This window comes from Echiichthys vipera, assembly GCF_963691815.1.
Source record: "Echiichthys vipera genome assembly, chromosome: 22".
NCBI lineage: Eukaryota > Metazoa > Chordata > Actinopteri > Perciformes > Trachinidae > Echiichthys > Echiichthys vipera.
The window spans coordinates 3,811,912-3,830,078 of record NC_139847.1 but is presented as its reverse complement, the minus strand read 5'-3'; the positions used below and the strand labels follow the sequence as shown (position 1 = coordinate 3,830,078).

Genomic DNA, 18,167 nt, shown 5'->3' with positions numbered 1-18,167 from the left:
ACGACTAAAAACAGACGCAAAAAAACACAAAAACATGACAAAACGACTAAAAACAGACGCAAAAAAACACAAAAACATGATAAAACGACTAAAAACAGACGCAAAAAAACACAAAAACATGATAAAACGACCAAAAACTGACGCAAAAAAACACAAAAACATGATAAAACGACTAAAAACAGACGCAAAAAAACACAAAAACATGATAAAACGACCAAAAACTGACGCAAAAAAACACAAAAACATGATAAAACGACCAAAAACAGATGCAAAAAAACACAAAAACATGACAAAACGACTAAAAACAGATGCAAAAAAACACAAAAACATGACAAAACGACTAAAGGGGCTGGGGTTAGGGTTAGGGTTAGGGTTAGGGTTAGGGTTAGGGTTGGGGTTGGGGTTAGGGATGGGGTTAGGGTTATGGTTAGGGTTAGGGTTGGGGTTAGGGTTATGGTTAGGGTTAGGGTTAGGGTTAGGGTTGGGGTTAGGGTTGGGGTTGGGGTTAGGGTTAGGGTTGGGGTTAGGGTTAGGGTTGGGGTTGGGGTTAGGGTTAGGGTTGGGGTTAGGGTTAGGGTTGGGGTTGGGGTTAGGGTTTGGGGGTCATACATGTGGACACAGCTCCACCCGGTGGTGACAGAGAGGAAGTGGCAGACGTTGGAACAGGAAACAAGCATTTTTAACATCTTTAATGATTCAATATTTGTCTTTTTTCAACATTTATAGGAAGAATAAATTAATGATAAACACATGGTTTTCCTCTTTCAACATTCATCATATTTATTTGTTTTTTTTAAAATAGATTTCTCCAATTTTTAGAAAAGTCTCGGTTTATTAAATCAAAGGTTTAAAAAAACTTTTTTTTTTTTAAAAAGGTTAAAAATCTTCTGTTTTTTTTCCGCAGTCTTAAAAAACTTTACATCCATTCTTTTTATGTGTTGGACAGAAATCATCTAATTTGATTGTTTCTCCATAGAAAAAGGGAATAAAATGCTTGTTTTAGGGCTTGAACCTTTGATAATAATGAATTATTTAAAATTCTATAGCATCTTATATAAAGTTTATAATATTAAACGCAGCTCACTTCATTTAAAAATATGACAAAACGACTAAAAACAGACGCAAAAAAACACAAAAACATGACAAAACGACTAAAAACAGACGCAAAAAACACAAAAACATGATAAAACGACCAAAAACTGACGCAAAAAAACACAAAAACATGATAAAACGACTAAAAACAGACGCAAAAAAACACAAAACATGACAAAACGACTAAAAACAGACGCAAAAAAACACAAACATGACAAAACGACTAAAAACTGACGCAAAAAAACACAAAAACATGACAAAACGATTAAAAACAGACGCAAAAAAACACAAAAATATGACAAAACGACTAAAAACAGACGCAAAAAAACTCAAAAACATGACAAAACGTCTAAAAACTGACGCAAAAAAACAAAAACATGACAAAACGACTAAAAACAGACGCAAAAAAACACAAAAACATGACAAAACAACTAAAAACAGACGCAAAAAAACAAAAACATGACAAACCGTCTAAAAACTGACGCAAAAAAACTCAAAAATATGACAAAACCACTAAAAACAGACGCAAAAAAACACAAAAACATGACAAAACGACTAAAAACAGACGCAAAAAAACACAAAAACATGACAAAACGACTAAAAACAGACGCAAAAAAACACAAAAACATGACAAAACGACTAAAAACAGACGCAAAAAAACACAAAAACATGACAAAACGACTAAAAACAGACGCAAAAAAACACAAAAACATGACAAAACGACTAAAAACAGACGCAAAAAAACACAAAAACATGACAAAACGACTAAAAACAGACGCAAAAAAACACAAAAACATGACAAAACGACTAAAAACAGACGCAAAAAAACACAAAAACATGACAAAACGACTAAAAACAGACGCAAAAAACCTCAAAAACATGACAAAACGACTAAAAACAGATGCAAAAAAACACAAAAACATGACAAAACGACTAAAAACAGATGCAAAAAAACACAAAAACATGACAAAACGACTAAAAACAGACGCAAAAAAACACAAAAACATGACAAAACGACTAAAAACAGACGCAAAAAAACACAAAAACATGACAAAACGACTAAAAACAGACGCAAAAAAACACAAAAACATGACAAAACGACTAAAAACAGACGCAAAAAACTCAAAAACATGACAAAACGACTAAAAACAGACGCAAAAAACTCAAAAACATGACAAAATGACTAAAAACAGACGCAAAAAAACACAAAAACATGACAAAACGACTAAAAACAGACGCAAAAAAACTCAAAAACACGACAAAACGACTAAAAACAGACGCAAAAAAACACAAAAACATGACAAAACAACTAAAAACAGATGCAAAAAACACAAAAACATGACAAAACGACTAAAAACAGACGCAAAAAACACAAAAACATGACAAAACGACTAAAAGCAGACGCAAAAAAACACAAAAACATGACAAAACAGACACAAAACACCACAAAAACATGACAAAATGACTAAAAACAGACGCAAAACAACACAAAAACATGAATAAAAGGCTTGAACCTTTGATAATTATGAATTATTTAAAATTCTATAGCATCTCATATAAAGTATATAATATTAAATGCAGCTCACTTCATTCAAAAACCAAAAACACAGGATTAAAAAACAAAAAACACGTGAAAACAATAAAAATATAACAATAAATATCTAAAAATCTAATTAAAAAGCAGGTTAATAATGATTTAAACAAATGTAATAATAAATAAAGATCATTTTAAGCAATAAAAAGCCCAAAAATCTGCTATAACTATTGATTATGAATTAAAAGCCAAGTCATTTCCTGTGTCCGCTCCTCCAGGCGACGCCCCTGCAGGTAAATCCATCCGCCACCTGCGTCAGTTCCACTCCCACCACAACCTGCTGAGCCTGGCGCAGCCCTGCAGGCACCACAGCCAGGACCAGGACGCCCAGGACCGCAGGGGCCCGCTGGGCTCCGCGCTGGGCTTCACGCTGGGCAGCGTCGGCAGCGGCAGCTGCTCCAGCCTGAGCGGGTCGACGGAGAGCAGCATCTGGGTGAGACAGACGCCGCAGGACGACAGCAAACCCTCGCCCGCCTCCAACTTCTGGGACTTCTTCACCGGGAAGGTGTCGTCGAGCTCGGAGACGATGGTATGATGAGAGGAGGAGAGGAAAGAGGAGGAGAGGAGGAGGGAGAGAGCGTGTTTCTGCTGTCAGACGCCAGAAAAAGGCTCAAATTCCCTGTTACACTTACAAACAGACTCAGCTGATGATACAAAAAAGGAACATTCAGTGAATTTAAGATTGGAAACACGGTAAAATGAAAGCTCCTCATGAAGGATCCTAAACGCCCCGTGTTCGGACCTTAAGGGAGCGTTCAGATGGTCGGGACACGGACGAAGAAGAAGGAGGAGAAGAAGGAGGAGAAGAAGGAGGAGGAGGAGGAGGAGGAGGAGGTGGAGGAACTATAAACTTTCTTTTTTAAGACATTTGTGTCGTTTGAAACCTCCTCCCGACAGAGACGCAGCAGTGAATGAAGGAAAAGACACTCGTGTTTATGAGATTATATCAAAGTGGATGCAGTAATAATTGTAATGTACATAATGTAAGTTCACACACACACACACAGACACACACACATCCCTCATGTGAACGTAATGTAACTGTGTGTAGCTGGACGGACCCTCGTTTGACCCCAGACTCCCTTTGCTTTGTGTTAACCTGCGATGAACTTCAGTCACTGTCGATATAATCTGCAATTATTCAAAACATCTGACGACGTCTGAGCACAAAATCATAAGTTTATTAGAGGCAGAGCTGTTCAAAACACTTTTGAATGCCATATATAATAAAAAGACAAGATATCGCATGTATTTCATCCAAATTTTATTAAAGTTTATTCCCAAGAAGTTGTCTTCAAACAGCTGTCAAAGTGTTAAATAACTGTCATCACACGTGAAGAGCAGCATCCTCCAAACTGGACCGAAGGAAGGCGCCTTTGCTTTGCCTTTGCGGTGTTTTGCGGAGGACGTATTCACTCCAGGAACGTGGACTTGGACGGATCCAGACACCAGAGTTCGGAGCTGAGATGAAAATCAGTCACATGAACACACAGATGTTCACCAGCTGAACTGTGGGACACACACACACACACACACACACCTGCACGTTCCACTGTACGCGCTGGTTTTTACGGTTTGCAACGAGGTCGAAGGGTTCGAACTGGTGCCAAAGTTTGCTTTTATGTTAAAGCTGCAGTTTCTGCATTTCTTCGAGGTGTGATGCTGCATTCTTATCATATGGGAGTCACGGTGATAAGTCATTTTCATCTTTTTAAATAACCATATCCATGTCATCTTCAGCCGCTTATCCGGGGTCGGGTCGCGGGGGCAGCAGCTTTAGCAGGGAAAAATTACAAAAAAACAGATGCAAAACACCACAAAAGAAGACAAAACGACGGAAAACCCCACAAAAACGACTAAACACAGATGAAAACACCTCAAAAACATGACAAAACGACTAAAAACAGATGAAAACACCTCAAAAACATGACAAAACGACTGAAAACAGATGCAAAACACCTCAAAAATGGGCAAAATATTGAGTTTGGCAGCAGCTTTGTCCCACTGTGAGTTGGAGTTTGACGCCCATGGTCTCAACGTCTTCTGGAAAAAGTGTTTATGCACTAATGTTTGATTTCCCCTTTATATTATTACAGGATCAGGACAGTTACTCAGTTTGACCACAGGAGGGCGACGTTCACCACACGAGCTCTAACTTTAACCCTTTAACCGCTCCTCCTGTTGTTCACACACTCATGCACGTGTAGATTAAGTGTTCATGTTTGTTTCAAAACGACTAAAAGCAGATGCAAAACACCTCAAAACATGACAAAACGACTGAAAACACCACAAAAACGACTAAAAACAGATGGAAACACCACAAAAACATGACAAAACGACTGAAAACACCACAAAAACGACTCAGAACAGATGAAAACACCACAAAAACATGACAAAACGACTAAAACAGATGAAAACACCACAAAAACGACTATAAACAGATGAAAACACCACAAAAACGACTAAAAACAGATGAAAACTCAACAAAAACATGACAAAAACGACTAAAAGCTGATGAAAACACCTCAAAAACGACTAAAAACAGATGAAAACATTGCATAAACGACTAAAAACAGATGAAAACACCTCAAAAATGACTAAAAACAGATGAAAACACCACAAAAACGACTAAAAACAGATGAAAACACCTGAAAAACATGACATAACGACTGAAAACACCACAAAAACGACTAATAACAGATGAAAACACCACAAAAACATGACAAAAACGACTAAAAACAGATGAAACACCTCAAAAACATGACAAAACGACTAAAAACAGATGAAAGCACCACAAAAACGACTGAAAACAGATGAAAACTCCTCAAAAATGACTAAAAACAGATGAAAACACCACAAAAACGACAAAAACAGGGGCCTGTTTCACAAAGCAGGTTCAAAAAACTCTGAGTCTAACCCGGAACTCTGAGTTGATCTACTCTGAGACAGGAAACTCTGAGTTTTCGGTTCCAGAACAGCAGATTTGCGTTAGGTTGATCAACTCAGAGTAGTTTGACCTGGAGTTAAGCGCGTGCACCACAAGTAAAAAAAGACAGCATCAATGGAGCCCTGATTCGACGAGTCACCATGGCAACGGGGAAGCGAAGGGCTACGCTACAACTGGAATTGGAAATATTAATGCGCTCATACGGGAGTTTGAGCAGGTTTACACCGCTGCAGCAGCAAAAGAGAGGGAGACGGTGCGGGAGGACATTGCGGCTCGGGTCAGTGCACAAGTTTAAATGTAGTCCAGTTGCAATCACAGTAATATCACAGGGGGAACTGCTTGAGTGGGAGCCTATTCATTTATTTCATTTAAGTGCAACCCCGCGGGGGAGAAGCGCAGCTTAAGATGAAACATAAAAACATTTTTCAAACAGGTAAAACCTCAGCACAGTCTCATGGTGACGCCTCATTTTGAGCAGGTTTTACATCGTAAAGTAAATATTACCGTAAGTGGCTGTTTTTTATACAACATATCAATGTTGTATAAAAAACTCCCATTTGCAAAAAAAAACGCAGCGCAACACACAATATCTGCTGTGATATGAAAGCATGTCTGGTTGTTAATGTTGGAAATGTAAGGAGGGATGAGATGGACTGTGACATGAAACGGTGTTGTGCGTATTCAGCCCCCTCGCATTATGGGCGATATTCTGGATCAGAAGGCTATACAGTATAGGAGTAGTTAATATACCGGTAACCCAACTAAAAGCACACACTTTTGAACCTATGAATTGCAAGAAAAGCTGGAATTATATTTAGAAACGCTGAGTCAAATACATTCAACTTGCTCAAAAGATCCATTTCATTCATTTTGTAATTATGGCTGCAGCATATTAAGGACGTCTGATAATCATCTCCCGACGAATATTTAATTCTCTTTGCGAAATGCGTCACCTTCATTCACGGGATCGTTATCAAAATGACACGCCATGGTAGTGTAAATAGTCACCACCTAATATAACTTCTAATGTAGGCCTACTGAATGACTTTTATACGTTGTATACAAAAACTCCCGTTTGCAAAAAAACGCAGCGCAACACAGAATATCTGCTGTGATATGAAACGGTACCGCTCAAACAGAGAATTGCCTGGAAATGCAAGAACATCTATAATCAATAGTCTGATAATCATCTCCCGACGAATATATAATTATCTGCGCAGTAATGCTGCACCTTCATCCACGGGATTGTTATCAGAAGGACACGCCATGGTAGTGAAATAGTCACCACCTAATATAACTTCTAATGACTGATGTTTGCAGTGATTTTCTGAAAAAACAGACGGAACTATAGCAGAACTATACTTCGCTAAAACTCGCCCGCTGACTGAATGAATGAGGAAATGAAACACCGTGTGTGGCTGAAAGAGGGAGGAGACAGAGAGAAACTCAAGGTTTTCTGAGAAAAACCTGGTCCCGACCAGGTTAGGTTCAGAGAGCATGTTACCATGGTAACTGACCGAGAGTTTAAGTTACCTCCCTTTGTGAAACAGGCTAGAGTTACCCCTCTGTCTCTGGTTTGAGTTACCTCCCTTTGTGAAACGGAAAACTCAGAGTTTCCCTCATTTCAGGGTTAACATACTCAGAGTTTTCACTAAACCTGCTTTGTGAAACAGGCCCCAGATGAATAGACCACAAAAACATGACAAAAACAACTGAAAACAGATGAAAACACCTCAAAAACATGACAAAAACAACTGAAAACAGATGAAAACACCTCAAAAACATGACAAAACCACTGAAAACACCACAAAAACGACAAAAACAGATGAATAGACCACAAAAACATGACAAAAACAACTGAAAACAGATGAAAAAACCTCAAAAACATGACAAAACCACTGAAAACACCACAAAAACGACTAAAAACAGATGAAAACACCTCAAAAACATGACAAAACGACTAAAAACAGATGAAAACACCACAAAAACGACTGAAAACATTTGAAAACACCACAAAAACATGACAAAAACAACTGAAAACAGATGAAAACGACTAAAAACAGATGAAAACACCTCAAAAACGACTAAAAACAGATGAAAACGCCTCAAAAACGACTAAAAACAGATAAAAACACCCCAAAAACGACTAAAAACAGATGAAAACACCTCAAAAACGACTAATAACAGATGAAAACACCTAAAAAACGGCTTAAAACAGATGAAAACGACTGAAAACAGATGAAAACACCACAAAAACGACTAAAAACAGATGAAAACACCACAAAAACGACTGAAAACAGATGAAAACACCTCAAAAACGACTAAAAACAGATGAAAACACCACAAAAACGACTAAAAACAGATGAAAACACCTCAAAAACGACTGAAAACAGATGAAAACACCTCGAAAACGACTGAAAACTGATGAAAACACCTCAAAAACGACTGAAAACAGATGAAAACACCTCAAAAACAGATGAAAACACCCCAAAAAACGACTGAAACTGATGAAAACACCTCAAAAACGACTGAAAACAGATGAAAACACCACAAAAACGACTGAAAACACCACAAAAACGACTTAAAACAGATGAAAACACCACAAAAACGACTGAAAACACCACAGAAACAGATGAAAACACCTCAAAAACGACTAAAAACAGATGAAAACACCTCAAAAATGACTAAAAACAGATTAAAACACCACAAAAACAACTAAAAACAGATGAAAAAACAACAAAAACGACTAAAAACAGATGAAAACACCTCAAAAACATGACAAAACGACTAAAAACAGATGAAAACACCACAAAAACGACTAAAAGCAGATGCAAAACACCTCAAAAACATGACAAAACGACTGAAAACACCACAAAAACGACTAAAAACAGATGAAACCATCTCAAAAACATGACAAAACGACTAAAAACAGATGAAAACGCCTCAAAAACGACTGAAAACAGATGAAAACACCTCGAAAACGACTGAAAACTGATGAAAACACCTCAAAAACGACTGAAAACAGATGAAAACACCTCAAAAACAGATGAAAACACCCCAAAAACGACTGAAACTGATGAAAACACCTCAAAAACGACTGAAAACAGATGAAAACACCACAAAAACGACTGAAAACACCACAAAAACGACTTAAAACAGATGAAAACACCACAAAAACGACTGAAAACACCACAGAAACAGATGAAAACACCTCAAAAACGACTAAAAACAGATGAAAACACCTCAAAAATGACTAAAAACAGATTAAAACACCACAAAAACAAGTAAAAACAGATGAAAAAACAACAAAAACGACTGAAAACAGATGAAAACACCTCAAAAACATGACAAAACCACTGAAAACACCACAAAAACGACTAAAAACAGATGAAAACACCTCAAAACATGACAAAACGACTAAAAAAAGATGAAAACACCACAAAAACGACTGAAACATATGAAAAACACCACAAAAACATGACAAAAACGACTGAAAACAGATGAAAACGACTAAAAACAGATGAAAACACCACAAAAACGACTGAAAACAGATGAAAACACCTCAAAAACGACAAAAAACAGATGATAACACCTCAAAAACGACTGAAAACAGATGAAAACACCTCAAAAACGACTGAAAACTGATGAAAACACCACAAAAACGACTGAAAACAGATGAAAACACCACAAAAACATGACAAAAACGACTGAAAACAGATGAAAACGAGTCGAAACAGATGAAAACACCTCAAAAACGACTAAAAACAGATGAAAACGCCTCAAAAACGACTAAAAACAGATGAAAACACCACAAAAACGACTGAAAACAGATGAAAACACCTCAAAAACGACTATAAACAGATAAAAACACCTCAAAAACGACTTATAACAGATGAAAACGAATGAAAACAGATGAAAACACCACAAAAACGACTAAAAACAGATGAAAACACCACGAAAACGACTGAAAACAGATGAAAACACCTCAAAAATGACTAAAAACAGATGAAAACACCTCAAAAACGACTAAAAACAGATGAAAACACCTCAAAAACGACTAAAAACAGATGAAAACACCACAAAAACGACTGAAAACAGATGAAAACACCTCAAAAACGACTAAAAACAGATGAAAACACCACAAAAACGACTAAAAACAGATGAAAACACCTCAAAAACGACTGAAAACAGATGAAAACACCTCAAAAACGACTGAAAACTGATGAAAACACCACAAAAACGACTGAAAACAGATGAAAACACCACAAAAACATGACAAAAACGACTGAAAACAGATGAAAACGAGTCGAAACAGATGAAAACACCTCAAAAACGACTAAAAACAGATGAAAACGCCTCAAAAACGACAAAAAAACAGATGAAAACACCACAAAAACGACTAAAAACAGATGAAAACACCTCAAAAACGACTATAAACAGATAAAAACACCTCAAAAACGACTAAAAACAGATGAAAACACCTCAAAAACGACTATAAACAGATAAAAACACCTCAAAAACGACTGAAAACAGATGAAAACACCACAAAAACGACTATAAACAGATAAAAACACCTCAAAAACGACTTATAACAGATGAAAACGAATGAAAACAGATGAAAACACCACAAAAACGACTAAATACAGATGAAAACACCACGAAAACGACTGAAAACAGATGAAAACACCTCAAAAATGACTAAAAACAGATGAAAACACCACAAAAACGACTAAAAACAGATGAAAACACCTCAAAAACGACTAAAAACAGATGAAAACACCACAAAAACGACTGAAAACAGATGAAAACACCTCAAAAACGACTAAAAACAGATGAAAACACCACAAAAAAGACTAAAAACAGATGAAAACACCTCAAAAACGACTGAAAACAGATGAAAACACCTCAAAAACGACTGAAAACTGATGAAAACACCTCAAAAACGACTGAAAACAGATGAAAACACCTCAAAAACAGATGAAAACACCCCAAAAACGACTGAAACTGATGAAAACACCTCAAAAACGACTAAAAACAGATGAAAACACCTCAAAACTGACTAAAAACAGATGAAAACACAACAAAAACAACTAAAAACAGATGAAAACACAACAAAAACGACTGAAAGCAGATGAAAACACCTCAAAAACATGACAAAACCACTGAAAACACCACAAAAACGACTAAAAACAGATGGAAACACCTCAAAAACATGACAAAACGACTAAAAACAGATGAAAACACCACAAAAACGACTGAAAACAGATGAAAACACCTCAAAAACGACTAAAAACAGATGAAAACACCACAAAAACGACTAAAAACAGATGAAAACACCACAAAAACGACTAAAAACAGATGAAAACACCTCAAAAACATGACAAAACGACTAAAAACAGATGAAAACACCACAAAAACGACTAAAAACAGATGAAAACACCACAAAAACGACTGAAAACAGATGAAAACACCTCAAAAACGACTAAAAACAGATGAAAACACCACAAAAACGACTAAAAACAGATGAAAACACCACAAAAACGACTAAAAACAGATGAAAACACCTCAAAAACATGACAAAACGACTAAAAACAGATGAAAACACCACAAAAACGACCAAAAACAGATGAAAACACCACAAAAACATGAAAAAACGACTAAAAACAGATGAAAACACCTCAAAAACGACTAAAAACAGATGAAAACTCATCAAAAACGAATGAAAACAGATGAAAACACCACAAAAACGACTGAAAACAGATGAAAACACCTCAAAAACGACTAAAAACAGATGAAAACTCATCAAAAACGACTGAAAACAGATGAAAACACCACAAAAACGACTAAAAACAGATGAAAACACCACAAAAACATGACAAAACGACTAAAAAACAGATGAAAACACCACAAAAACGACTGAAAACAGATGAAAACACCTCAAAAACAGATGAAAACACCCCAAAAACGACTGAAACTGATGAAAACACCTCAAAAACGACTGAAAACAGATGAAAACACCACAAAAACGACTGAAAACACCACAAAAAGGACTTAAAACAGATGAAAACACCACAAAAACGACTGAAAACACCACAGAAACAGATGAAAACACCTCAAAAACGACTAAAAACAGATGAAAACACCTCAAAAATGACTAAAAACAGGTTAAAACACCACAAAAACAAGTAAAAACAGATGAAAAAACAACAAAAACGACTGAAAACAGATGAAAACACCTCAAAAACATGACAAAACCACTGAAAACACCACAAAAACGACTAAAAACAGATGAAAACACCTCAAAACGACTGAAACATATGAAAACACCACAAAAACATGACAAAAACGACTGAAAACAGATGAAAACGACTAAAAACAGATGAAAACACCACAAAAACGACTGAAAACAGATGAAAACACCTCAAAAACGACAAAAAACTGATGAAAACACCTCAAAAACGACTGAAAACAGATGAAAACACCTCAAAAACGACTGAAAACTGATGAAAACACCACAAAAACGACTGAAAACAGATGAAAACACCACAAAAACATGACAAAAACGACTGAAAACAGATGAAAACGAGTCGAAACAGATGAAAACACCTCAAAAACGACTAAAAACAGATGAAAACGCCTCAAAAACGACTAAAAACAGATGAAAACACCACAAAAACGACTAAAAACAGATGAAAACACCTCAAAAACGACTATAAACAGATAAAAACACCTCAAAAACGACTAAAAACAGATGAAAACACCTCAAAAACGACTATAAACAGATAAAAACACCTCAAAAACGACTAAAAACAGATGAAAACACCACAAAACGACTATAAACAGATAAAAACACCTCAAAAACGACTTATAACAGATGAAAACGAATGAAAACAGATGAAAACACCTCAAAAATGACTAAAAACAGATGAAAACACCACAAAAACGACTAAATACAGATGAAAACACCACGAAAACGACTGAAAACAGATGAAAACACCTCAAAAATGACTAAAAACAGATGAAAACACCACAAAAACGACTAAAAACAGATGAAAACACCTCAAAAACGACTAAAAACAGATGAAAACACCTCAAAAACGACTAAAAACAGATGAAAACACCACAAAAACGACTGAAAACAGATGAAAACACCTCAAAAACGACTAAAAACAGATGAAAACACCACAAAAACGACTAAAAACAGATGAAAACACCTCAAAAACGACTGAAAACAGATGAAAACACCTCAAAAACGACTGAAAACTGATGAAAACACCTCAAAAACGACTGAAAACAGATGAAAACACCTCAAAAACAGATGAAAACACCCCAAAAACGACTGAAACTGATGAAAACACCTCAAAAACGACTGAAAACAGATGAAAACACCACAAAAACGACTTAAAACCGATGAAAACACCACAAAAACGACTGTAAACACCACAGAAACAGATAGAAACACCTCAAAAACGACTAAAAACAGATGAAAACACCTCAAAACTGACTAAAAACAGATGAAAGCACAACAAAAACAACTAAAAACAGATGAAAACACAACAAAAACGACTGAAAGCAGATGAAAACACCTCAAAAACATGACAAAACCACTGAAAACACCACAAAAACGACTAAAAACAGATGGAAACACCTCAAAAACATGACAAAACGACTAAAAACAGATGAAAACACCACAAAAACGACTGAAAACAGATGAAAACACCTCAAAAACGACTAAAAACAGATGAAAACACCACAAAAACGACTAAAAACAGATGAAAACACCACAAAAACGACTAAAAACAGATGAAAACACCTCAAAAACATGACAAAACGACTAAAAACAGATGAAAACACCACAAAAACGACTAAAAACAGATGAAAACACCACAAAAACGACTGAAAACAGATGAAAACACCTCAAAAACGACTAAAAACAGATGAAAACACCACAAAAACGACTAAAAACAGATGAAAACACCACAAAAACGACTAAAAACAGATGAAAACACCTCAAAAACATGACAAAACAACTAAAAACAGATGAAAACACCACAAAAACGACCAAAAACAGATGAAAACACCACAAAAACATGAAAAAACGACTAAAAACAGATGAAAACACCTCAAAAACGACTAAAAACAGATGAAAACTCATCAAAAACGAATGAAAACAGATGAGAACACCACAAAAACGACTGAAAACAGATGAAAACACCTCAAAAACGACTGAAAACAGATGAAAACTCATCAAAAACGACTGAAAACAGATGAAAACACCACAAAAACGACTAAAAACAGATGAAAACACCACAAAAACATGACAAAACGACTAAAAAACAGATGAAAACACCACAAAAACGACTGAAAACAGATGAAAACACCTCAAAAACAGATGAAAACACCCCAAAAACGACTGAAACTGTTGAAAACACCTCAAAAACGACTGAAAACAGATGAAAACACCACAAAAACGACTGAAAACACCACAAAAACGACTTAAAACAGATGAAAACACCACAAAAACGACTGAAAACACCACAGAAACAGATGAAAACACCTCAAAAACGACTAAAAACAGATGAAAACACCTCAAAAATGACTAAAAACAGATTAAAACACCACAAAAACAAGTAAAAACAGATGAAAAAACAACAAAAACGACTGAAAACAGATGAAAACACCTCAAAAACATGACAAAACCACTGAAAACACCACAAAAACGACTAAAAACAGATGAAAACACCTCAAAACATGACAAAACGACTAAAAAAAGATGAAAACACCACAAAAACGACTGAAAACATATGAAAACACCACAAAAACATGACAAAAACGACTGAAAACAGATGAAAACGACTAAAAACAGATGAAAACACCACAAAAACGACTGAAAACAGATGAAAACACCTTAAAAACGACAAAAAACAGATGAAAACACCTCAAAAATGACTGAAAACAGATGAAAACACCTCAAAAACGACTGAAAACTGATGAAAACACCACAAAAACGACTGAAAACAGATGAAAACACCACAAAAACATGACAAAAACGACTGAAAACAGATGAAAACGAGTCGAAACAGATGAAAACACCTCAAAAACGACTAAAAACAGATGAAAACACCTCAAAAATGACTAAAAACAGATTAAAACACCACAAAAACAAGTAAAAACAGATGAAAAAAACAACAAAAACGACTGAAAACAGATGAAAACACCTCAAAAACATGACAAAACCACTGAAAACACCACAAAAACGACTAAAAAAAGATGAAAACACCACAAAAACGACTGAAAACATATGAAAACACCACAAAAACATGACAAAAACGACTGAAAACAGATAAAAACGACTAAAAAACAGATGAAAACACCTCAAAAACGACTGAAAACAGATTAAAACACCTCAAAAACGACTGAAAACAGATGAAAACACCTCAAAAACGACTGAAAACAGATGAAAACAGTTACTCAGTTTGACCACAGGAGGGCGGCGTCCACCACACGCTGTACCTGTAACCCTGTCACCGCTCCTCCTGTTGTTCACACACCCATGTAACGCCGGTCGACTGCACGTGTAGGTAAAGTTCACATGTTCGATTCCGGCCTCTTTGTCGTAGAAAACCACGTCCGTACAGATTCTCCAGCGTCTTCTTGTCGTGTTTCGTCTCCGCGGACAGAAGTCGTGCAGTATTTTGTCTCTTTTTTCTATAATGTTGTAAAACACCACGGAGATCATGTCCCACCGTACCCGCAGAGCATTAAACATCACTCCCTCCGTGTGTCCTCGGTTCGATTCCCATGTGTGTCTCAGGGTGGGGATCGAATCCCAGCTCCACACTGATGCTGTGAACTGTGCAGTTTAACGTGAGGGTGAAATGGAAAATGGTCTTTTATTTTGAAGTGTGTGCGTTTCCTGTGTGGCCCTGAATCACGTGTGCTGGGTCCCAAACGGGTGCACGAGCAACAAAAAGTTCGTATAACGTCGAAACGGGCGCCATTTCCTCTGGAGTACCGTCACCATCACTTTAACATCCCATAATAACTGTTTCATGGTGAATGGACTTTTACGTCTATAGCGTCTTTCTAGTCTTCTGACCACTCAAGGAGCAATTTGGGGTTCAGTGTCTTGCCCGAGGACACTTCGACTGAGGGAGGTGGGGATCGAACCACCGATCTCTCAAATGGAGGACGACCCACTCTACCACTGAGCCACTGCCAACCCAAAAAAAATGCTATCCTACCACAGATTTTCACTTTTTTAAATGTATTTTAAAGATTTTATTTGACTTTTTTTTGACATTTTGGTGACTTTTTTCAGTTGTTTTCTGATTTTTTTTTTTACTTTTTTCAAATTTAATTAGTTAATGTTTTAGACTCTGTCCTATCACTGACTTTCACACTGTTTTGTAATTTATTATAAAGATTTTTATTTATTTTTTTAACTTTTTTTGACATACTTTGACTTTTTTCAGCTTCAGCTTAATAAGTTAATGTTTTAGACTCTATCCATTACTGATCGAACCATTTTTTGGACATTGGACTTTTCCCACATATGTTCTTTTCGGGGCTTAAATTTGAATTTTTACATACTATTTTTTTCAACATATTATACTACTATATATATATATATATATACTGTATATATTTTTTTCTTATTAGGACGCGCTTTTCTGACTTTTTTAACAAATGATGCCACGGCTGCTTTGGACACTTTCAACAAAAACGTATTGGTATTAAAGAGGAGATGACGCCTGTTTCAACGTCCCATAAAAAGACTGTTTAACACATGGTAAATGGACTTCTGACTACTCAAGGTAGTGTCTTGCCCAAGGACACTTCGACACATGGACCAGGGGAGGTGGGGATCGAACCGCCAACCTCTCAAGTGGAGGACTACCCACTCCTCCACTGAGCCACAGCCGCCAACAAAAAATGCCATCCTACCACTGATTTTCACACTTTTTTTTGTGTATTTTAAAGATTTTATTTTATTTTTTTGACACACTTTGACTTCTTTCAGCTGTTTTATTGCTGTTAATGTTTTGGACTCTATCCATTACTGATTGAACCATTTTTTGGACTTTGTATTTTGAATTTTTCATCATTTACGTCGACGTACATGACTTTTTTGTTTCGGGGGCTCATTTTTCGGACGCCCTTTTCTACGACTTTTCCTGAATTTTCTACAAATTAGGCCGTGACTTTAACAGACAGACTATCCTGTGACTGATTTAAGCATTTTTGGGACAGATTATATTTTGACTTTCTTTTTATTTTAAGTAAGTAATGCGTGTTTTTTCAGGGGATTAATTTTTGGACACATATTTAGACTTTTTAGATTTTTTTTAATATCCCATAAAAAGACTGTTTTACACATTTATCCTAACACTGATTTTCACACTGATTTAATGTATTTTAAAGATTTTTATTTACTTTTTAAAAAATTTTTAAAGTTATTTTGACATACTTTGACTTTTTCCAGCTGTATTGTGATTTTTTTTTTACTTTTCTCAAACGTAATAAGTTAATGTTTTAGACTCTATCCTATCACTGACTTTCACACTGTTTTTTAATTTATTATAAAGATTTTTATTATTTTTTTTTACTTTTTTTTGACATACTTTGACTTTTTTCAGCTGAATAATGACTTTTTTTTACTTTTCTCAAACGTAATAAGTCAATGTTTTAGACGCTATCCGTTACTGATTTTACCATTTTTTGGACATTGTATTTTGACTTTTTGGTCATTTGCGTCGACGTACATGACTTTTTTGTTTCGAGGGCTCATTTTTCGGACGCCCTTTTCTACGACTTTTGCTGAATTTTCTACAAATTAGGCCGTGACTTTAACAGACAGATTATCCTGTGACTGATTTAAGCATTTTTGGGACAGATTATATTTTGACTTTTTTTTACTTTAAGTAAGTAATGCGTGTTTCTTCAGGGGAGTCATTTTTGGACACATATTTTGACTTTTTAATTTTTTTTAATATCCCATAATAACACTGTTTTACACATTTATCCTAACACTGATTTTCACACTGATTTAAAGTATTTTAAAGATCTTTATTTACTTTTTTAACATTTTTTAAAGTTATTTTGACATACTTTGACTTTTTCCAGCTGTATTGTGACTTTTTTTTAAAATTTTCAAACGTAATAAGTTAATGTTTTAGACTCTATCCATTACTGATTTAACCATTTTTTGGACTTATTATATTTGAACTTTTTTTGACTTTTTACACATTTCTTTTCGGGGGATTCATTTTTGGACACATATTTTGACTTATATATTATATTATATATTTTTCCGACATACTATAAGTCTTTTTTTTTTTTTTATTTGGACGCCCTTTTCTTTGTCTTTTCCAACAAAAAGGCCATGACAGCTTTGGACAGGCTACATCGATTAATTTAAGCATTTTTTGAACATATTTTGATTTCTTTTTTACTTTTTAAACATCCTGTCCTGAAACTATTTTATGCATTTTTTTTTTTTGGAAAGATTATATTTTCAATTATTTTGACTTT

General features: G+C 35.5%; 1 protein-coding gene across 2 annotated transcripts in view; it reads left to right on the top strand.

Moving 5' to 3' along the window:
• The window catches only part of arhgap36 (Rho GTPase activating protein 36), an 89,923-nt gene extending 86,052 nt beyond the window's left edge, over positions 1 to 3,871 (top strand). For both annotated transcript variants that reach the window (XM_083937425.1, XM_083937426.1), the window contains exon 12: positions 2,905 to 3,871. In XM_083937425.1, coding sequence (XP_083793551.1) covers positions 2,905 to 3,221 — 317 coding nt within the window. In that variant the 3' untranslated portion in view covers positions 3,222 to 3,871. The remainder of the gene's footprint in view (positions 1 to 2,904) is intronic.
• The last annotated feature ends 14,296 nt before the right edge of the window (positions 3,872 to 18,167 follow it).